This window comes from Dasypus novemcinctus, chromosome X, assembly GCF_030445035.2.
Source record: "Dasypus novemcinctus isolate mDasNov1 chromosome X, mDasNov1.1.hap2, whole genome shotgun sequence".
Classification (NCBI taxonomy): Eukaryota; Metazoa; Chordata; class Mammalia; order Cingulata; family Dasypodidae; genus Dasypus; species Dasypus novemcinctus.
In genome coordinates, this window is record NC_080704.1 from 14,555,477 (window position 1) to 14,577,342 (window position 21,866).

At 45.0% G+C, this 21,866-nt stretch overlaps 1 protein-coding gene across 9 annotated transcripts in view; it reads left to right on the plus strand.

Moving 5' to 3' along the window:
• Positions 1-20,334, plus strand: part of FRMPD4 (FERM and PDZ domain containing 4) — a 954,164-nt gene extending 933,830 nt beyond the window's left edge. For 6 of the 9 annotated variants that reach the window (XM_023588961.3, XM_058291446.2, XM_058291445.2 and 3 more), the window contains 7 exons: positions 1,969-2,095; positions 4,406-4,495; positions 5,045-5,227; positions 7,967-8,105; positions 14,015-15,079; positions 15,463-16,725; positions 18,479-20,334. In XM_023588961.3, the coding sequence (XP_023444729.1) occupies positions 1,969-2,095; positions 4,406-4,495; positions 5,045-5,227; positions 7,967-8,105; positions 14,015-15,079; positions 15,463-16,725; positions 18,479-18,483 (2,872 nt within the window). In that variant the 3' untranslated portion in view covers positions 18,484-20,334. The remainder of the gene's footprint in view (positions 1-1,968; positions 2,096-4,405; positions 4,496-5,044; positions 5,228-7,966; positions 8,106-14,014; positions 15,080-15,462; positions 16,726-18,478) is intronic. The other 3 variants (XM_004459124.5, XM_058291444.1, XM_071212926.1) reach the window with 1 other exon arrangement.
• Positions 20,335-21,866: the final 1,532 nt, after the last annotated feature.

Sequence of the window (21,866 nt, forward strand, 5' to 3'; positions counted from 1 at the left end):
AAAAACGTAGTTTGTGTTACTTTTGCTTTAGTGTGCCTATTTAAGGGCCATCCTTTTAGAAGGCACACTCTTATCGCACATTCTGTGTGCTTTCTGTTGGCAGGTGATTCAATAGCCTAAAGCAGCCACTACTTACTTAACCCTGGCAACACTTAATGCTGTAAGAATAAAAGAAAAGAAAAAAGAAAATTCCTATTTCAAAGTTCAAGGCAGGGCGGAAGCCACATCTCCGTGTAACGCTAAGAGTCTTGGATTCCTCCCCATTCCCACCTCCAGGCTTCCAGAGAAGTTTCCTCTGGGCCGCCAACCAAGCCTATCTAAAGTGCATAATGCACGTTGGCCCACCAGGGGGCAGAATGGCTTTTTGCTCAACACATTTGTGAGCCCCCACTGGGGCCTGTCAGAGCTCCAGTTTGCTGACCTCTGTCCTGCTGTTCTTGCAACTGTCAGCTCATCATCTGTTGATAACTAGGAGCAACTCCTCGTGTGCACTTTGAGGCCCTCAGGCCTTCCAGCCCTCCTCTTCACAGTCAGTTTCCTGCCCCTTCCCATGCTGCTCACATGCAATGACGGTACAATGAGAGAGAAACTCAGCTCACAAAGCCATCTCCCGCTCGGTGGACACATTCACACCCTCCTACCTCCCTCTTCTGAAATCCGTGGGTCTGAGAGAAACTGGCTCCCATTTGAAAAAGTGATCTACACAACCCAAGACGAATTTTGGTCAGTTAAAATGTGATTCTGTTCCTACTCCCTGTACCCTGCCCACCCCTTTCACCAGGTTGAATATCATACAATCAGAAACCTATCGAGATGACTAGCTTGATGAAGAATCTTGCAGAGTCCGTGATACTGTTCTCATTCATTCGTTCACTCACCCACCAAACATTAATTGAGGATTTTACATGGTCTTCACACTAGGACGGTAGAAAATACAAATATGTGTACATTATAATCCTGGCCACTGAGGAACTTTACAATCTGGTTGTAAAGATAAGACCTGTAGAAGTGGAAAGTAATGATGCAAAATAATGATACAAGTAGAATCACAGGTGCCCATCAGGCGTGCCAAATGAGGAGTAGAGACAAGAAGTATGAGTGAGGAGGAAGAAAACATAGTAATCACAGAAAACACCATCTTTGTGAGGATGTGCATGAGTGATCAAGTGGGAGAAGAACGTCCACCTAGCCTTCTTTGAAGAGGGTTTGGGGAAGGATAGATTTCAAAGAATTCTAAATATGCCTTCTTAGGATAGAGTTGTAGTCACTGCTGGGGTTCTTGGAAAAAAATATATCAACCCAGTGCCCTATTTTTTGGTTTATTCCTATGGGTCCCCATCAGGACTGGCATACTTTAGGTTGTGCTCCTAATGTGGCCTGTCACCACGCCAGTGGCATCATCACCCCCAAATCTTTGTTCCAGGAATGTTGATGCCTGGGAGAAAAGGGAACTGTGTGTGCCCAGAGAACAGCCATTGATGAGGGAGTGGGAGAGGGCAGAATGAGTTGGGGGCATGAAGAAGTTGCTTCCAGCCTCCTAGAGAAAAGAGAAAGACAGCACGTGAGCAGACACACACGGACTGGGAGAGATGAGACTGGACATAAACAAAGGGATGGGGAGAAATGGGGGCCAGAAATGCAAACTCAGATACTTGTATGAATTCTGAGACTCAGAGGGAGGTTGGACAAATAGAGTGTCTCTTCAGTTTCCGTTGGTCCCAAATGCCTTGTTAGCATTCTCTCTGGAGAGCAAGGAATATGTTTCTTTTTCATTGCCAACATTTGTATTAATGAACAAATGGTATGTTTTCTGAGTGTAAATTAAAAGCTCCCTAACTGGAGACCTGTCTCCATTCCCCTGCCTTATACCAAGAGTTCATTTGTTCCAGCAAACATCAGAGTGCCATTTTGTCTTAGATAACTAATCATCACAAGAATGTGAAATTAAAGATATGCTCTTTATTGCAGAAAAGAATGGGGATTAGAGACTTTTCTTCCTTCTGCTGTGCTGCAAAGCATGAAGGAGAAGAACATAAAGAAAGCACTTTCACACCTTGTCAAAGCAAATCAAAACTTGGTACCACCGGGTAAAAAGGTATCGCATTTGCATCTTAATAGAAAATAGAGTTTAAAGAGAGAGAGGCTCATGTGCATTTTAAAAAATGGTTAAAATTAGCCCATGGATAAAATACTTAGCAGTATATTTTCAGACACAGCAGCATTATATAAGTTTTTTTTTAAAACGATTAACATGTTTCTAAGACTAATGAAAAATAAGTATTCGTAGGAAACCTGTTTCTTTCTTGCAAGCGCTAGACTTCTTATTGTATGGGCTCAGTTCATGTGTGCATGCAAATGAACTTTGTGCAGCCTCTAAGATTAGAGGCGAGAACTGAAAGATAATTCTTTGTATCCATCATCTTCTCACTCACCACTCAGACTGATTTAAATGCACAGCAACGAGAAAAGGTCCCAGCAGGCGAGATGCCACGTTAATTAAACCAGGGCTTCTCTGCCTCAGCACTGGTGACATTTGGGGCCGATCGTTCTTTGCTGTGGGTGGCTGCCCTGTGCGTGGTAGGAGGTGGAGCAGCAGCCCTGGCTTCCGCTCACTAGATGCCAGTGGCAACCCACCACCCCTCAAGTTATGACAACCAAGAATGTCTCCAGACATTGCCAGATGTCCCCTTGCAGGGACAAAATTGTCCCTGGTTGACAATTCAAAATCATACTTTGGGGGAGAAGATAAAATTATTTCTCTCATCACCATTGGTGTTAAATAAAACCTCCTCTCTTTTTCTCTTCTTTTATTAAGTAGAAGAAACTCAAAGAACATTTTAATATTTGCTGTTGGTCAGAACAGAGATGTATGGTTTATTGGTAATAAAAAGCAAAGGCTTTCAGGAACCAGAAAGAGAAGGAACCTTAAAACACTGGACCGATAGAACTGGCTGCAGTCTAACAACCCAAGAACACTTACCCATAGATATTCCCCAGAGAATGACTGTAATCCAAATCACTGTTTATGCAGGCAACTCCTTGGTCTTGCTCTCAGATTTTAAGTCTTTACTGGCTAAGGCACACGGCTCCTATTCTCTTCTCACGCTATGACTTGTTTTAAAAGGGTATAGTCAGGTTTAACACACCACCAGCAACCTTTGACCCACTTCCCAGCTTCATGGGGCTGATGCCTCAGCCCACTGAGAGTACCTGGCTGAAGCAAGGTAGGCAGGAAGTCACGGACCTAGAGTTTTTAAATTTCTCTTCTCATTTGCCAGAGGCTAATTTCTTTTAAACGATTCCATGTGATTTTGTTCAAGCCTGGGCCACTAGCCCTGTAATAATTCGGATAACTGCTTTAAGATCTGCCCATCTACCTATCTCTCGCTGTCCTGTAAAGGTCAGTTTTTTTCCAGCCAAGAGTGAATGCACTGCTTTCAAATCAATTTGTGAAATGCTTTCATTTTTGAAAGAAGTAGGATGGACCAATGGCCCTAACTAACAATGCCATAGAGGGCAGTACATTTAGGTTCAGATAACGAATGAGCTGGCAACTCACCAGCAAATGGAAACAGAACCTTACAGTCATTGCTACCTAATGGTGGACCACACCTTGTTGGAAATTTTCACCCCTGATAAACATTCCTAGCACAGACACTGTGGAATATGGACATTTTCAAAACCAAGCACATTTTTTTAAATGATGCAGTAACCTACATTTGTTAAGTTTTAAAGACACATTTTAGCCACATAGAATTCCATTTGTCGATCACTTGAAATTCAATAGCTTCTCGGAGTCAAATTAATAAAGCAGGGACTACATACATATATAGCAAGTTCAAACATTTCTGCCATGATTGGAGCTCAGGAAGTTCATTTTCCCTGAACACTCTCGCAAAGACTTGAGGAAACTTGAGAGGGAAAGCGTAAGCACGTGTTAAAAGGCTGCACGTGGATTGCAGGTGTCAGTATTCCAAAGAGCGCCCACAAACTCTGCAGAGAGGTGAGTCTCCCCTGCGAAGACGGGAGAATGTGTGCAAAGGCCGCCTTTGTCTGGAACTGCAGGGGGGAAGCACCAGTCGCCTCTTGCAATCTCCCAGTGAGCAAATGTTTCAAATGGAACATTCTCTCTTTGTTTTCGGGTGTTGAGTGTCCTGGCCCAGCCTAGCCATACATTTCCCCACAGATAAACACGATTTTAATCTTGATGTCATGTTGTTGCCCTTCATCGGGAAATCAAATCTATAGTGAGCTACTGTCATTCCTAATGAAAAACCAACGCTTGTCACACCCCATCTCGCCTGCAGTAAAGTGATCCTTCTGTAGTTTGCTCTCGTTTTCAGCTGGTTTCCAGCCCTGCAGCACCCAATGGAGTTAACACCTGAGGTTTCTTTTCTCTCTTCAGCTGTCTGCACTGCAAGCCAAGGTCCATTATCTCAAGTTCCTCAGTGACCTCCGATTGTACGGGGGCCGTGTGTTCAAGGCAACGTTAGTGGTAATTTCTTTTTTATTTTTTTGCTTTTGCTTTTGCTTAGAAGCTACAGAGGCCTGCAAAATGTCACCGTAGAGGCCGTTTTGAATGAGCTGCCTCTGATGACAAAAGCAAATCAGCTGTGAATCTTTTTCACCCTTCATTTGTAGTCTACTTCAGTCAGGGAAAAAGGGAGAAGAAATGTTAAACTAGATAACGCCATTACAGAATGTCCTAGAAAAAGAAATGTGAAGAACCAAGAGAATCAAAGGACTCTAACAATGGCCTTCTTTGGAATCATTGAGTCAGAAGTTAGTTTCATGTTTAAAAAAAAAACAAAAAACAACCTCTCCTAAACGCCTCTTACAATTAAAACCATCCTGTGTTATGATAATGTTTCAGTCATAATTTATCAGGGCCTCCTGGTTCTGCTAGTCATTCTTCTAATTGGATGACTTAGTACAACATAACCCAGAAAGATTTTATAAAGAAAATGTAATCTTATAAAAGCAGGCTCTGCAGGGCGCTTCAGAGGACTAGTAATTTTATATTTTGTTAACATCCCTTTCTTAGCAGGCAGAAAAGCGCTCTGAAGTGACTCTCCTGGTCGGGCCCCGGTATGGCATAAGCCACGTCATAAACACCAAAACCAACCTGGTGGCTCTTCTAGCTGACTTTAGCCATGTCAACAGGATCGAAATGTTTACCGAAGAAGAGAGCTCGGTGAGGGTGGAGCTCCACGTGCTAGATGTCAAGGTAAGTCTTCTGGGTGTTGGCACATGACCTTGATGTGACAGTTGCTGACAGTGCTGCTGATGCTTACAGGGCAGGCAGATGCCAACATGCATGGGGCATCGCAGCTGCAGTGTGGTGCTGAACAACGTCCACCCAACTCAGGCCCCAGGGTGATTTGGGGACAAGTTGCTTGACTTGTCTGGGCTCAGTTTTTTCAACTCTACATGAGAACATAATCTCATTTCTCAGGTCCCATCAGGCTCTGGAATATAGGAATCTAACTTTTTAGAATGTAGAAATCTTTTTATTTTATTTTTTTTATTTCTCTCCTCTCCCCCCCCCCCCACCCTAGTTGTCTGTTCTTTGTGTCTATTTGCTGCGTCTTCTTTGTCCGCTTCTGTTGTCATCAGCGGCACGGGAATCTGTTTCTTTTTGTTGCGTCATCTTATGTCAGCTGTCCGTGTGGGCTGCACCATTCCTGGGCAGGCTACACTTTCTTTCGTGCTGGGCAGCTCTCCTTATGGGGCGCACTCCTTGCGCGTGGGGCTCCCCTACGTGGGGGACACCCCTGCATGGCAGGGCATTCCTTGCGCGCATTAGCACTGCGCATGGGCCAGCTCCACATGGGCCAAGGACTGGGGTTTGAACCGCGGACCTCCCATGTGGTAGACGGACGCTCTAACCACTGGGCCAAGTCCTCCGCCCCCTAGAAATCTTAAGGAATAGAGAGTTGGGGAGATTTTTCCCAACCAACTTTCTTTAGAAGTCTCCTTCCCTTTTGTTAAACTTGGGTCCTATGTGTTTATTCTTCAAGAAAAGCTGAATATTTTAGTCAGTCTGGCTTCTTGTGCCATAGCAATTGGTACTGACTGAACATCTGGCCCCTAAGTCATCAACCACAAATGTCATGGGTGTTCTATTGAAAGCAAAAATCTGACATTGTCCACAAAGGACAAAACTCTCCTCCTAAAACAGAAGTTGACTGGAGATGATCCAGGTCCCCATTCTTTCCCCACTAACAATAGATGAGTCATTAGATTTTTGGGATGCTAATGTATGCTAGTGTTCCTATAGCAAAAAGGCTCTGGTCAGGAGGAGTGCTCTGAGAAAAGACAGGGAGGTACTGTGTCCATTTCCACTCCCACCAAGGTGATGTGGGATTTGTGGATGAAGAGTGATAGAAAATACTGGAAAATACTAGAAAGCAAATCAGGAAACATCAGTGGGCTCTGCAGAGGGAAGAGATGATCATGGAAGAGAGAAAGTGGAGCTCCAAAATGTTTACAGTGACCCATGGCGTTTCATGGGCTGAATCTAGGGGGTCTCCAGTTGACTTCGGAGCAAGCTGACAGCACAAGAATAGACTTGGAATGCCTCGCCCAGTCCGTGACCAAAGATGCTGAAAGAAATAGCACCATCTTGGAAAAGGGCAGAAGAAAGGGTGAATTGGATGCAGTCATTACAGACCTGATACCAGGGCCAACCTGTCCCAAACAGAATTGGGTGGCAAGACCTTACTGATGGTTTCCTGCCGATATATGAGGACTGGGGTGGCACACCACTGCATGTGTGGTGTTGTAGAGGCTTGGCCGCTGAGGAGGGAAAAGGTGGTTCAACAAGAGGCTTTTGATGGAAAGTCAGGTTCCACCAGATGGGAGGCTTAGAGCCTGGCCAGTGTTTTACAACTGGGGATGAAAGCAAGAGGCCTGTTGTCTCGCCCCTTTTTTTTCTCCTTTATTTCTCATGTTCTCTCTTTTTCATCAAAACACACAAGGCAGTCTACCCTTCCTCACTGCTTCCAGCAAACGCTTACTTCCCCTTATGCCCAAGATCCATGTCCAATTATATGACCTCATTGCCTCCAGAAAGTTTTAGCAAGGCCTTTTCTCTGTTTAATCCTTCTGCGAATTTATATTTTCTTTTAGAAGCATCTGCTTCCTGGACCACTTTGATACTTTTCATTTAGTCATAGTACCAATTTCCACTTGATTTTACTTCCCTTCAACACTAATTTTCACCATGAACCCCAAACTTAATCCTCCTGGGATTTTCAGATTGCAGGTTCACATCTGAAAACTGACTCCTTAACTATTACTTCTTTAAAATGTTAACTATTTGGGGACAAACGAGTGTTTGTTCATTTGTTTGTTTAATTCCAGTATGATGTGTGAGTGATTCAAAATGTCAGCCTCTCAAATTTGTGTCTCCTAAATGTTTTTCCAGTAAGGCTTGCTGTGTTATGTCTGCCTTTTTGCCTCCATCTGGGGACCTCAATTGCAGTGTTTGCCCACTAGCTTCTTTACTTGCTATTTTATAAGTATAAATACAGCCATTGACCCTTGAGGGAGGTATTAAGGAAAGATGCTTTTTTTTTTATTGACTTTGTAATAATATTACATTAAAAATATATATGTGAGGTCCCATTCAACCCCACCCCCCCACCCCCCCCACCCCCCCCACCCCCAACAACACTCGTTCCCATCATCATGACACATCCATTGGATTTGGTAAGTACATCTTTGGGCACCTCTGCACCTCATAGACAATGGTTCACATCATGGCCCATACTCTCCTCCATTCCATCCAGTGGGCCCTGTGAGGATTTACAATGTCCGGTAATTACCTCTGAAGCACCATCCAGGGCAGCTCCATGTCCCAAAGACGCCTCCACCTCTCATCTCTTCCTGCCTTTCCCCATACCCATCGTCCACCATGTCCACTGGAAAGATGCTTTTAACCAAAGCCTTCTCTCTTGTGTAGCCCATCACGCTCCTGATGGAATCGTCGGATGCCATGAACTTAGCCTGCTTAACAGCTGGATACTACAGGCTACTTGTGGATTCCAGAAGGTCAATATTTAACATGGCCAACAAGAAAAATGCAGGAGCCCAGGAAACAGGTATTCCCTTCCTCAAATAATTAAACACTGCCCCTCTCCCATACTCTATGCCAAAACAATACAAAGCTGTTTCTTGAAAAGTTAAAATTGCACCCAAATTTAACACAAAAGCCTTCAAATACTGGTCCCGATACAGTCCGATTTTTTTAAATGAATGTGCTGGCTTCTCATTATGCTTCACGTGTCGCCCTGAAAGGCTGGGGTGCCTGCTTACTGTAGTGGTGACTTTTATTGTCTTTCCGACTGAGTTTTTGCCACCTCACTCTTAGAGAGGTCAGGACACGGAGCCCTGAGGATGAGTCGGTGGGCCCCTGCTTTAAGGCTGGGCTCTCCTTCAGGGGCCCTAGCCTGGGACACCTGGGAGCCTCCTCCCTGCAACCAGACCTATCTCCAGGCTTCCTGGTGCTCCAGCCAGCAGGAGGACTTGGCTATCACCTAGCCCTTGGGCTTGAGGATCTAGGAGGGGAGTCCTCCAACCCAGCAGCCAGCGTGCCTCAGCAGCAGGAGCATCAAGGTGGCAACAGTGTTGGCTAATTCACTTCAGCCACTTGACAGGACAAAATGGCCCCAAAGAGAGGACAAGGAGGGTCACGGACACTGATTAAATTGAGAGTTGATCTGCGGGTGGGTGGTTCTCATTTGTTTTGGGGATGGTATTTTGGTTTGTTTTCCTTTAGTGTTTGGACATTTTCCTCCATCTGCAGTGGCTGCTCAGCATATGTGGCTGACGGGCAGCAGAGGGGAAAGTTTTTATTCAACCCAGAGCCACTAACCCATGAAAAACGTATCATCAGGGGTCCCACTGATTTTAAAAGAAAGCGAAATTCTTAAGAACAAATTTCATTGTCTTTGTTTCTGAAAGAAAGGGAAGGATAAAGAAGGGAAGGAAAGTTCTCTCACTTTTAAACTCGGCAGGAAACAAATCTTTATTCCATAAGTATACTGTAATATGTATGCACACACATACACATTTATTATGATGGCTGGTTAAGTGGAAGTGATTACAATCATAGGAAAAAGGAGCAGGGGAGGGGGAGAGAGAGAGAGAAAATGAATCTGGGACAAGGCACAGTGTAACTTGTAAGCCAGATCGAAAATTTTATCCAGCCCCTGATACTAAACTGGACATTGTGGTGTCTGGTGTTTTAAATTCTCTAACCTTAGGTTTTCTCATTTGTAAAATGGGAATTAAAAACCTAGCTTTCAAAGTAAGGGTTAGAAAAACATCTACGTACAGTGCCTAAAACAATGCCCAGCACTTCTGTTAATTGTGGGCAATAAATAATTGCCCATGGAAAAAAATGGCAGTGGGAAACATAAAAAATGATGGTGGTAGAAACATAGAAAGGAAAGGAAGACAAAATATGAGGCAGAGAAAGACCCTGAGAGGCACAAATGGCTAAAAATAGGGAACGGGAAGGGGGAAAGGAGGGAGAGAGTATACACTGGATTTGGTGGCCAGAATGTGTATGACCTCACGTTTCCATTGAGCTAGGAGACTTCAAGCAAGTTAGCATTGACCTTTGAAGTTCCAAAGAGCAGCTCAGCAATTTAACACAATCCTTTCTCATTGGAAAATCAGTTTTCAGCTTTTTATTTTCAAATGATAGTGTTTACCTTGAAAATAAAACCTATCCCCTATGGGCTGTTAAGATTGTACCAGTGTGTGAAAAACAATAAAACCTCCCATTCTAAAAATGGTTACAGTAATAAGGGGCCTGAATTCTGTCCCATTGGTAGCCACCCACAATGTAATGTTAGATAAAACTTCGAGATGCAAAAGCTTAGTTGTCAAAAGTATTATAACCATGGGGGAAAGAATGGAATTTTGACCTCACAGTAATTTCTCCCAGTTCTACAGTGAGAATGAGAGTAAAGGCACATGTTCCAAATACCTCTCCCCACTCTGAGAGAGCTAGGAAGGGGAGGTGGGGGTTACAAGGGAGGGAGAAGGTGCCTCCAAAAAAGAAGCTGGTAGACTTAAGCTGAGCAGGATTCAGCATCCTCCAATGGCTAAACGTACTGTCCTCTCTTCAGGAACTCCTCAAAGATCGTCTGAGACCCAACAGTTGTAGCAAGTGGAGCCTGGTTGGGCCAATCCATCTCCTGTCTTTCTCCCTTGAATAGATCCCAGTTCCCAACTCACATACTTCCGTGTCTCCAAAACCATTGCAGGAAGTCAGATCAGGGAATCAGTTTACCCTTCTGGTCGGACACCAAGATTGATCATGCATTTTCTTCTGGCCTCAGAGTGATCATAGACTTAGTCAAGATCCTATAATAAGGAGCAGTCAGCCCCCAATCTTGAGAATTAACCTTCAAGCACTTTCAAAAGCCTGGTCCCACATGTTAATGTGTCTCCAGGCCTTAGGAGGGTCTGAGTAAGTATCCATTAATTTGCTGGTAGCCTGCTGACCAGTTCAGTTTTCCTGTTGATCTAAAGTAGGAGTGGGGAAACGGACTTTGGCCCAGTGGTTAGGGCGTCCGTCTACCACATGGGAGGTCCACGGTTCAAGCCCCGGGCCTCCTTGACCCGTGTGGAGCTGGCCCATGCGCAGTGCTGATGCGCGCAAGGAGTGCCGTGCCACACAGAGGTGTCCCCGGCGTAGGGGAGCCCCACGCACAAGGAGTGCACCCATAAGGAGAGCCGCCCAGCGCAAAGGAGGGAGCAGCCTGCCGAGGAATGGTGCCGCCCACACTTCCTGTGCCGCTGATGACAACAGAAGCAGACAAAGAAACAAGACGCAGCAAAAAGACACAGAAAACAGACAACCGGGGGAGGGGAGGGGAATTAAATAAATAAAAATAAATCTTTAAAAATAAATAAATAAATAAAGTAGGAGTGGACAAACTATGGCCTATGGGCCAAACCCTGTTTCTGTAAATAAAGTTTTATTGGAACTCAGCCACAACCATTGATTTGTTTCCTGAGGCTTCCAAAACAAACTACCCAAACTGGCTGACTTACAGCAGAAATTTATTCTCTCACAGTTCTGGAGGCCAGAAGTCCAAAATCAAGGTGTTGGAAGACAAGGCTGAACTCCCTCCAAAGGTCCTAGGGTAGAATCTCCCTTGATACTTCCAAGCTTTTGGTGGCTATCCAGCATTCCTGGTGGCTGCCTCCGTCTTCACATTGCCTTCCCCTCTTCTCTGTGTTCCTTTTGCCTTCTCTCATTAGGACCCTTGTCATTGAATTACAGGCCCACTTAGATAATCCAAGCTTATCTCCTCTCGAGATCCTTTTCATTTTTTAATTTTTTTATTAAAGTTAATAGATCACAAAGAATGTTACATTAAAAAACATAAAAAAACAAAAAAACATGAGGTTCCCATATATCCCACTCCCCACCCCCACCACATCATTTTTGTAAATTATATTTTTTGAAGCTATATACATCACACAAAAAGTTACACTAAAAAATATAAGAGGTTCCTGTACACCCCCACCCCCACCCCACTCCTCCCACACCAACAACCTCTCTCATCATTGTGGCACACTCATCGCACTTGGTGAACACATGTTGGGGTACTGCTGCACTACACAGATAATAATTTACCCTGTAGTTCACACTCTCCCCCAGTACATTTAGTGGGTTATGGCAGGATATATAAAATCCAGCATCTGACCCTGCCATATCATTGAGGACAACTCAAAATCCCAAAAATGCCCCCACATCACATCTCTTCTACCCCCTCCCTGCCCTCAGCAACTACTGTAGCCACTTTCTCCACCTCGATGCTAAAATTTCTTCTATTACTTGTCACAATAGTTTTGTAGTAGAATATCAGTAAGCCCACTCTAGTCCATATTTTATTCCTCCATTCTGTGGACCCTGGGATGATGATGTCCTCTCCACCTCTAGATCAAGAAGGGGCTTAGATTCCACATGGATGATATATGCAATTCCTCTGCTTATAGTTGTAGGCACTCTTGATTCCCTGGTGAGGTGGTTGACCATTTTCACCTCCCTGTTAGCAGACCTGAGTAAGACCAACGAGCCAGAGAGTAGGAGTGGCCACTCTGCTGAGGCTCAGCACCCAGTTGGCACATGGGCAGTCCAGAGATTCAAGTCTCCTCAGTATGGACCATCCCTAGCACCAACCACAGGTTCAGTAAAAGTGACAGAAGAGGCATATGTAGAAAAGTCACATCTGAGTCCAGCCCCATCACACTCAGGAGCACAAATTCCAAAGTGGGGCTCTCTGACATGGCACAGAGCTCCAAATCCATCTGCCATGACTATATACCCTGTGGATCTCCATAGCCTTCAGGAGAACCAGTGCCCAGGGTTGTACCTACTTTGGCTTTTTCTGGGGTCCTGCTGAGGTGTGCATAAGCGCAACCCCTCTGATGACCTCCCGACTCTTTGGAAGACTCTTAGCCATATCAACTCATTTGTCTTTGCCATTTTCCCCTTTTATTCAAGGTCAAAGTGCAGTTTTTAACACTTGATCCAACATGTAGGCTGAGATCAAGATCCTTAATTGCATCTCCCTTTGTGGAAAAAATTGTCCAACCCCAGTTCTAAACCCAAAGGTGTGTCCCAGGTACAGCTTTGCTCAACCACCCCCCACCTTACCCCCAGCAACCCATAGTACCCCCCACATACATATAGCCAGTCATTATCTAAATGTTTGTTGTTGTTAACAAAACGATGTTGAACTCCTATAAGATGTATTAATTATAAGGAAAGATGCAAATATAGCCAGTGTGTAACTCTGTGTCTTCAAAATTATATGTTTTGCTTTCTGTTCATGAAAATATATATATTTCATAAAAGGACTTGGAATACTGTTCGGTCTTGGTCTATTGTGTAATTTGAGAGGAAGGTTTACTCCTTCCTACAATTGATTTCTGTTGTGTGTTTTTTCATATCTTCTACCTCTGATGTCAGTATTCTCCAAACGTGGGCCAGGGGGCACTTTGCAGGAACACATGGGAGAATCGGGGACTACGGTGATTAGTTACCTTTTCCTCAGAACATCATCCCTGGAAGCTACAAAGCAATATCGGCAGAAAGACCCCATGCCCCATCTCGTTAAATAGCAGACCAACATCTCCATATCAAAAGTCCCTTTTGAAGACCCTCTGGAGAGCAAACAAAAAGAAAAAGATTTAAATCAGGGTTTTGCGATTTTAATTCATGAAGCACATCAAACAAATCGAGTTCCCAAGAACAAATAAAACGTGAAATTGTCAAATCATTAGCTATTCTTAGAAACAGCAGAGAAGTACATTACCTGTGAATGTGCCACCTTATAAATTATATTCATAAATATGTACAAGTATTTATCTCTCTGCATGCAGGCATACACACTGACGTTTATACAGGAATCTGTTGATATCCACTAGAATATTAAAAGGCTGGGGGTAGAAGTTTTCATGCCAACATTACAGTATTTATTTTATTCCTAAAATACATGGTAGAAGTACTAGGAGCCTTGACCTTCTCTTTACTCCGTGAGGGAATAGTCCAACTTCTTCCACGAAGCAGACAATGTTAGATCTTGTTGTACAAAGAAGAGGGGCTTCTATTTAATGGAGCAGTGGCCTATTGAAATCTTGCCTTTAAGGATTCTAAAAAGTGTGCTGTATATTTACATCCATAGACATAAATGGGGTCTTTTTAACAGTAGAACCAAGGGAGGGATGGAATTAAGCTATAGTCCCCTACTCCCAGGCAGTATTGGAGTTTATCGCCTGCCAGTTATACTTTATGGAATAGCGATTTCGCTAAGGTCAGGAAATCCTGATACCTGATAGCTAAATCAGCCAGTAGCATGGAAAGCTGACTGACCTTGCCCACACGCCTGATGCGACAAGCAACGAAATAGGGAGACAGAGTTGAGGCTCTCCCTAGGAACCAGACAGCACAGTAACGTGTCTTTGCATGATTCTTTCTCTTTAGGAACTGAAAGTAAAGGAAAGCCTAACCTCCTGGGCCCCAATTGGAACTGCATCCCCCAAATGACCACCTTTATTGGCGAAGAGGAACAAGAAGCCCAGATAACGTATATAGATTCCAAACAGAAGACGGTTGAAATGACAGACGGCACCTTGTGTCCGAACGACCACCGGCACTTGTATATAGACAGCCCTTATAACTCTGATGAACTTCACCAGCAGCTGGCCCAGCCTGGTGAAGCCCCCTGTGAGGCAGACTACAGGAGTCTAGCCCAGCGGTCTCTGTTGACCCTCTCGGGCCCAGAAACCCTCAAGAAAGCCCAGGAGTCTCCCCGAGGAGCTAAGGTGTCCTTCATCTTCGGAGATCTCGCCTTGGAGGAGGGGGTCAGCCCCCCGACGCTCGGCTACGAAAGACTGTTGAGCGAGAGCCCGGAAATGCTGGAGAAACAGAGGAACCTCTACATCAGCAGTGCCAACGACGGGAAGAGCCTGGAGCTCGCGCCAGACCCGGAGGGCATCCAGTTCGTGGCAAATTCCGTTTATGCAAACATAGGCGACGTCAAGAGCTTTGAGGCCCCCGAAGGGATAGAGGAGCCCCTCTTGCATGACATCTGCTACGCGGAGAACGCCGACGACGCAGAGGACGAGGATGAGGTGAGCTGCGAGGAGGACCTGGTGGTGGGCGACATGAGCCAGCCGGCCATCCTCAGCCTGTCTGGATCGAGCGATGACATCATTGACCTCACGTCCCTGCCCCCTCCCGAAGGCGATGACAACGAGGATGACTTCCTGTTGCGTTCCTTGAACATGGCTATCGCCGCGCCCCCGCCTGGCTTTCGAGACAGTTCGGACGAGGAGGACTCTCAGAGCCAAGCGGCTTCCCTGCGCGAGGGCCAGGAGCAAGGCTGCGGCCTGCAAAGCGACGGGATCCCCGTGTCCCTCATCGACGCCGTGCCCACCGGCGCCGAGGGCAAGTGCGAGAAGGGGCTGGACAGTGCCGTCGTTTCCACGCTGGAAGCGCTGGATGCTCTCTCCGTGTCCGAAGAGCAGCAGAACAGTGACAATTCAGGTTCTTTCACGATTGTTACGTTTATTCACTAATCATATCATTTCATCCTTTCGAGCCATTTGCTCTGGGAGCCCTGTCGTGTCCTGCTCTCCATGGCACGCATGCCCCGTTTCATACATGTGCTGAAGCTACCATCATGGCTTTTTGTGTATGAGGTTTCCTTTGTTGTCACTTGTAGGTGTGTGTGCTGGTCCCCACCCCATACCTCCCCATCCCATTTCCGGAACAACGGTGCAATAAACTCAGAGTCCTTATTGAAAAGGGAAAAACTTGGTTTTATTTGTTTTTTATAGAATTTGTACTAGTGAGTCCCGTTTTCTTTACCTGTCTCCCAGGGCCTGGGGTGCATCCATTAATCGCTTCTTGTTTTTTGCGGCATGCAGGTGTAGCCATCCTGCGGGCTTATAGTCCCGAGTCTTCGTCAGACTCGGGCAATGAAACTAACTCTTCTGAAATGACGGAGAGTTCTGAACTGGCCGCGGCCCAGAAGCAGTCAGAGCACCTCTCCCGCATGTTCTTGGCCACTCCCGACGGCTACCACCACTCCCTCGCCGAAGAGCACACAGAGTTCCCCACCTCCAAAACCCCTCCTGGGGCCTTGCCTCCAAAGTCCTCCCACGCCCTGGCTGCCCGCCCAGCGACTGACCTGCCACCCAAAGTTGTGCCTTCCAAGCAGATACTTCACTCGGACCCCATGGAGATGGAGCCCGAGACCATGGAGACCAAGTCAGTCACTGACTATTTCAGCAAACTGCACATGGGGTCGGTGGCATATTCCTGCACCAGCAAGAGGAAAAGCAAGCTGGCCGATGGGGAGGGCAAAGCACCTCCCCATGGGAAAAAACAGCAAGGGACCAAAACAGCCGAGGCGGAGGATGACGCCAAAGGGAAGTTTGGTACTGTGTCTTCAAGGGACACGCCACACCTAAGCACTTTTAACCTGGAGAGAACTGCCTTTCGCAAAGACAGCCAAAGATGGTTTGTGGCCACCGAGGGTGGGGGGTTTGAAAAAAGTGCATTGGAAGCCACAGCCGGGAAACCCTTTCCAAGAGCTTCTGGCCTTGGGACAAGGGAGGCCCAAGGGAAGGAGGAAGGGGCTCCTGATGGAGATGCCAGTGACGTTTTGGGACTTGGCCAAGGGGACCACTGTGTATCCTCAGTCAAAGACATCAATAACCCAGAGGATCCTGACTCGTCCACCCGCGACCATCCTTCCAAGCTTCCTGAGGCTGAAGAGAGTGTGGCCCGGCTTTGCGACTACCACTTGGCCAAGCGGATGTCATCGTTGCAAAGTGAGGGCCATTTTTCTCTACAGAGCTCTCAAGGCTCTTCGGTGGATGCAGGCTGCAGCACAGGCAGCAGCGGCAGTGCCTGTGCCACGCCCGTGGAGTCCCCGCTCTGCCCCTCTGTCGGGAAGCACCTGATCCCTGAGGCTTCTGGGAAAGGTGTGAGTTACATTCCTTCAGAGGAGAGAGCCTCTGGGCTGCCCAACCATGGAGCCGCCTTTAAGGAACTGCACCCACAGTCAGAAGGGATGTGTCCGCGGGTGTCAGTGCCTGCTCTGCACACGGCCATTAATGCCGAGCCCCTGGTTGGCACTTTGAGAGACGGATGTCATCGGCTCCCCAAGATTAAGGAAACCACAGGTACAGCAATGATGGATTTAGCTCTTTGCATTACATGTGAACTGATTTACAGCAAACCTGAAAATATAAAGTCTGGAAGAAAAGTAGAAGTTAAGATAATAAAGGCCACAGAACTGTGGCCAGGTTAAACAGCAATCGATCATTCTCTCTCTGTCTCACTCTGTCTCTGTCTTTGTCTCTGTCTCTCTGTCTCTCTGTCTCTCTCTCTCACACACTCACACACAACACACACACACACACCCAGTGTTTAATAAATGCAGAAGTTTCTAGGTCTGGAAAAGTGGTGAAAATGGCCCTTGCTCTTTATAATCTTGCTCTGCACTTGCTTTTAGAATTTGACTGGGCAATATTTTTTTTTCTAAATTCTGAATGTAGGCTTTTAGCAGTACCCAGTATGAAGTTTTATTTAGGACAGTATTTCTTAGAGTCACAAAAACAGTGCAGTCTCCTTCTCAAGACAGCTAATTTCTAATTTTGCCATCTTGGCATTGAAAGGTAAAGAAAGATGGTGGAGCAGGTGTTAGAGAGATCGGGGGGTGGTATGGGGAGATCATTTGGCTCATTCTCCTGCCTCTCAGCAATCCTTCCAGATGCCTTCCTGTTTGTGCTATTTTCTAAGATGCTCCTAAAGGAACATTCTAAAGTATCTGGCATATCCAGTGTCAGGAAGGCTTGGGGTGTATGTAATGAGCTGCCTCAAGAATAATAAAATACAGACACAAGTTGAAACAAGACCACAGCCATCTTCTGTGACCACATTCACCATCCTCACCCCCCAGTGGGTGTATAGCCCTCTCATCCATCCACCTGTCCAGCCATTACGTGGCAAAGGCAGATGCTCCTTCGCACTTTCACGTTTTTACATTTCAAATGATCTCATCTGTAGTGTCCTTTCCCGATTGGTCAATAGTTACATGTTAGTGAGATCTTACATGGGTCAGTCCCATACCTGGCCTTTTAAAATTATCTGCTTTTGGAAAACCAAACACTGGCTTTATCACAGAGAGACTGCCTGCTTTGGGAAGCCTGTCTGTAAGTGTTATTCAACTCATCACCCAATCAGCATCTTTCCCTCTAACCTAATTAAACCACACTGTTCAGTGACTTTGTGGTTTACAAAGAATTGTCACTTAAAGTTATCTCTTGCTTCTCAAAAAAATTCTGAGGTGGAGATTATTTTCTTCATATGAAAACTCTGCTGAGAAAAGTTGCATGACTTGCCCAGTGTCTCACTGCTACCTGACTTCAAACCCTGTATCAGGCCAACCTCGAGGTGACCTCCTAAAAAGGTTATCTTATTTGATTGACATTAATTAAATTGGGCCACGTCTTTGGAAAAAGTAACAGATGCCAGGATTAACCTCACTCCCTTGAAATGAAACTTAAATACTTTAAATATGTTTGAATACTCTATAAGGAGGATATGTGTTTTCTAACAATGTATGCTTTGACAGATAGGAAACAAGGCAATTCATGAAATTCCACTGTTGTCCCCCAAATGTTTGGGATCTCTAGGGGATTCGAAATGAATCAGTAGTTACAGATATAACAGATTCCAGAATTTCTTGACATTTCTTGAATGGGAACATTATGAGAGCTCAGGAGGTAGTCTTTGGAAAGCAGGGTGGCCGTGACATAAGGCAGCCCTTCTGGAATACATCTCTGGGAAATGACAGACATCACCTAGATGTGTAGTGAAAGTGGCCACCGGGGAGATGCTTAATGATTCTCTCTGTTTTTCTACTACCCCTAGTGTAGCTTTGACAGAGCCTGGGAAGGAGAGACGAGGAGGCATGCCTTCAGCTTGGTCTCAATATCCTGAAGCTGATCCCATCCTGCTACCATCAAACATTCACTCGGAATTAAAGGTGCCAATTCCTCAAGACCCTAATGATTTCTCCCAAGCAAACCAGGCATACGGAGGGGCCGTGAGCTGGCGACCACCGGATCTGAGAGTGGGGAGCCTCGGGACACCCCCCAGCCAGAGGGCTCTGAGACGTAGCAGCAGTGTCCTCATGGGAGCTGTGGCTCTGGAGACCTTCCGAGAGAGGACCAAGGGTGCAGTCAGCTTTAAGTGTCCAGGTATCACAGAAGCACAGGAAGCCAGTTCAGAAAGGCAAGCAGAACTCCCCCTGGGGAAGAAGCTAACCAAAAGTTTTTCCCAAAGCTCGATGCCCTTCAGTCCTGAGGGAAAGGTTCACAGAAGGTCTCCAGTGGATCACAAAGACTCGAAGCTGTATAGGACATTACCTTTGCGGAAGCTAGAGGGCAGCAATTGGAGGTGCCGGGGACCTTTCAGCTACTGCTTCCTGAACCGAGGACAGGATGAAGATGGTGATGAGGACGAAGAGGACAGAGAGGCCACGGGCCACATCTCTTGTCTCTATCAACCACAGATGACTCGAGCCCTGTCAGAACCAACCAGCCCATCCCTGGCTGCTGGGATTCAGAAGCCAGGAGGGGAGCTATCCAAAGGTTCAGTGCTGAAACCCTGGGCAGAAGACCTGCCGGGCCCGGATGACTTGGACCTCAGCAACCTAGCCTTTGATGCCCGGATTGCAAGAATAAATGCCCTAAAGGAGAGCACATATGCGATGCCCGATGGGTTCTTCGCAGCCCAAAATGATGCCAATGAGCTGCTCTGCCTCGTCAGAGCAACCAAGGGGAAGAGAGAGGAGTCACGCCCTGAAGCGTATGACCTTTCGCTTTCTCAGTACAAGCAACTGTTATCCATCGAGTCCAGACAGTTGGGAAGTGCCTGCAGGAAAATGGCAATGGCCGAAAAGAGCCCAGAGGAGATGCTCCTAGCTATGACCTCCAGCTTTCAAGTGCTCTGTTGCCTAACAGAAGCTTGCATGCGATTAGTCAAAGTTGTGAACTCAGAAACACAGCGGCAGGAAATTGTAGTGAAGATCGATGAAGTAGTCATAAACTACATTTGTCTCCTGAAAGCTGCCGAGGCAGCCACTGGAAAGACCACGGGGGATCCGAATGTGGGACTCTCAACGCGACATTCAACTACCATGGCCGCTATCGTAAGCACACTAACACGTTCTCTCAAGATGCTTTTAAATAAATAAAATATGAAAGTCACGTCATAATCGACCTTTGCAAAGCCATACATGAACTCTTATTTACTTTATGTGTACGATGAATAGATGTCTCCTTTCTTCTCTCTGTATATTTTGTTATTTTATATAAAGTAGGAGATAAAAGTGACACTGATGAAATGTTGAAATGTACTAATCAGATGTATTCTGTTTATATTATACATATATATATATACATGTAAAAGAGGTATACAAGAAAGTGATGGCATTTGGCTATTTTTCATATAGTCAAAACTCCAGGTATATGATGTGAAATTTCAAATTCTACTGTGTTGGAGTAAAACAATGAATCCTGTCCCCTTTCTTTCCAAGTGGATACTTGGAGACCATAACATTCATATTTAGAAGTTAAAAGAAAAACCACACTGTATATAAAACAGTACTTATGTTTTAAAATTATGGTTTTTAAGCATTGGAACTAGCAAAGACATTTAAAATTCAAGAAGGTATTATGAATTACTAGAGAATATATACAAAATAAATGAAATTTTGCTCATAATGCTTGGTTATCTGATGCTTTCTTCCAAATAATCCCAGATTATAAATTTTGACTTATTCCATTTGCTAGAAATGGGGCCGGGGGGGTGTGGAATTCTGTGTCAACACAAATATTCTTCACAATGTTTGCGGAATTAAAATACTTCCCAAAGAGAAGATGAGAGGGGAATGATGGGCAGATTCTTAGGAAATACCTATAGTTAGAGAGGATCTGGTTACAGGAAATGAAAAGTCCTAATATTACCAGAATTAAATTATTTTAAAAAGGAGAGATCTGCTTTGACTAAATGCCAAAATACTGATGAACCAAAAGCATCATCTCCCTCCACACCCCCAACTCAGTCATGAAACATGGAATTCCCTTTACAGTGATAGAACTTTTAGGAAAGTATATGCAGAATCACAAAGGAGCATTCAATGATGCGTCAAAAGTGCAGACCCAGCAGTGTAAAGCAGACTACACAGCAGCACCTGTATGCATTTCAGACCACAGCTCTGCGCATCGAGCTTCGTGTATCACCTCTTCTCCAGCAGCCCAGGCTGCCAACCAAATGGGGAATTCCAGCCTAACACCGGGACAAAATTTCCAATCAGGAATGTTCCAGAAAATGAGGGAGATGAGGCTACTCTAATAACAGAAGACATGATTAAATAAATAATAAAGTATTATTAAATGTTCTGTCCTGGACTGACTGATAGAAAAATGAAAGCTGGGGGGAAAAACTAAAGTGGTCAATTTGACCGATTTTAGGTGAAACAGTTGTAATGCAAAGAAGTTTACAAAACTGTCGTGACTTTGGAACTATCCCTTTGGGTCATAACATAAGGATTCAGACTCTGCAATCATAAAATAAAACTGACACACACACACACGCAAATAAAATTGACACGTACCTATGTACTTCCTGAGTCATTCAGTGCTCAAACCACACACCCTCCTATTTACATAGGTGGCTCTTGGAAATATGACAGGACTATGCCAGGTGCAAATACTGCCATTTTTGTCGTCCACTGGGCAGGGGGCATAACACAGTCCATTTTGGCTTTCTCACTCTTGTCAGAGGTTCCACAGAAACTCAACAACAAAAGCCACATATGTCATAGAGTGCAGCAAACAAAAGGGGTTTAGGTGTGTGTTATTATAAATAACATGTAATTAAATAATAAAATATTATTTCATCAGCATTTTAATTATAAACATTGGTGTTCTGATATTGAGAAATATTAGTAGTGTTTACTGTGGATAATCTTGGTAAATATCATTCTGTGTACTAAAATACCAACAAATTAATAGGATGTGTGCCCTATGTCAGACTCTGTGCTAAACACATAATATCTCATTTAATCACGGCAACAGTCCTCTCATTAATTCGTTCTGGGGGCCATATGGTTTAGTTGTTAAGGACATGGATTTCAGGGTCAGAAACATTTTAATTTAAATTTTTACTCTGCCATATTCTAGCCTTTTCATCTTAGAAAAGCTAATTAATTTTTCCATGTGTCAATTTCCTCATAGTAAAATAGAAATCAGTA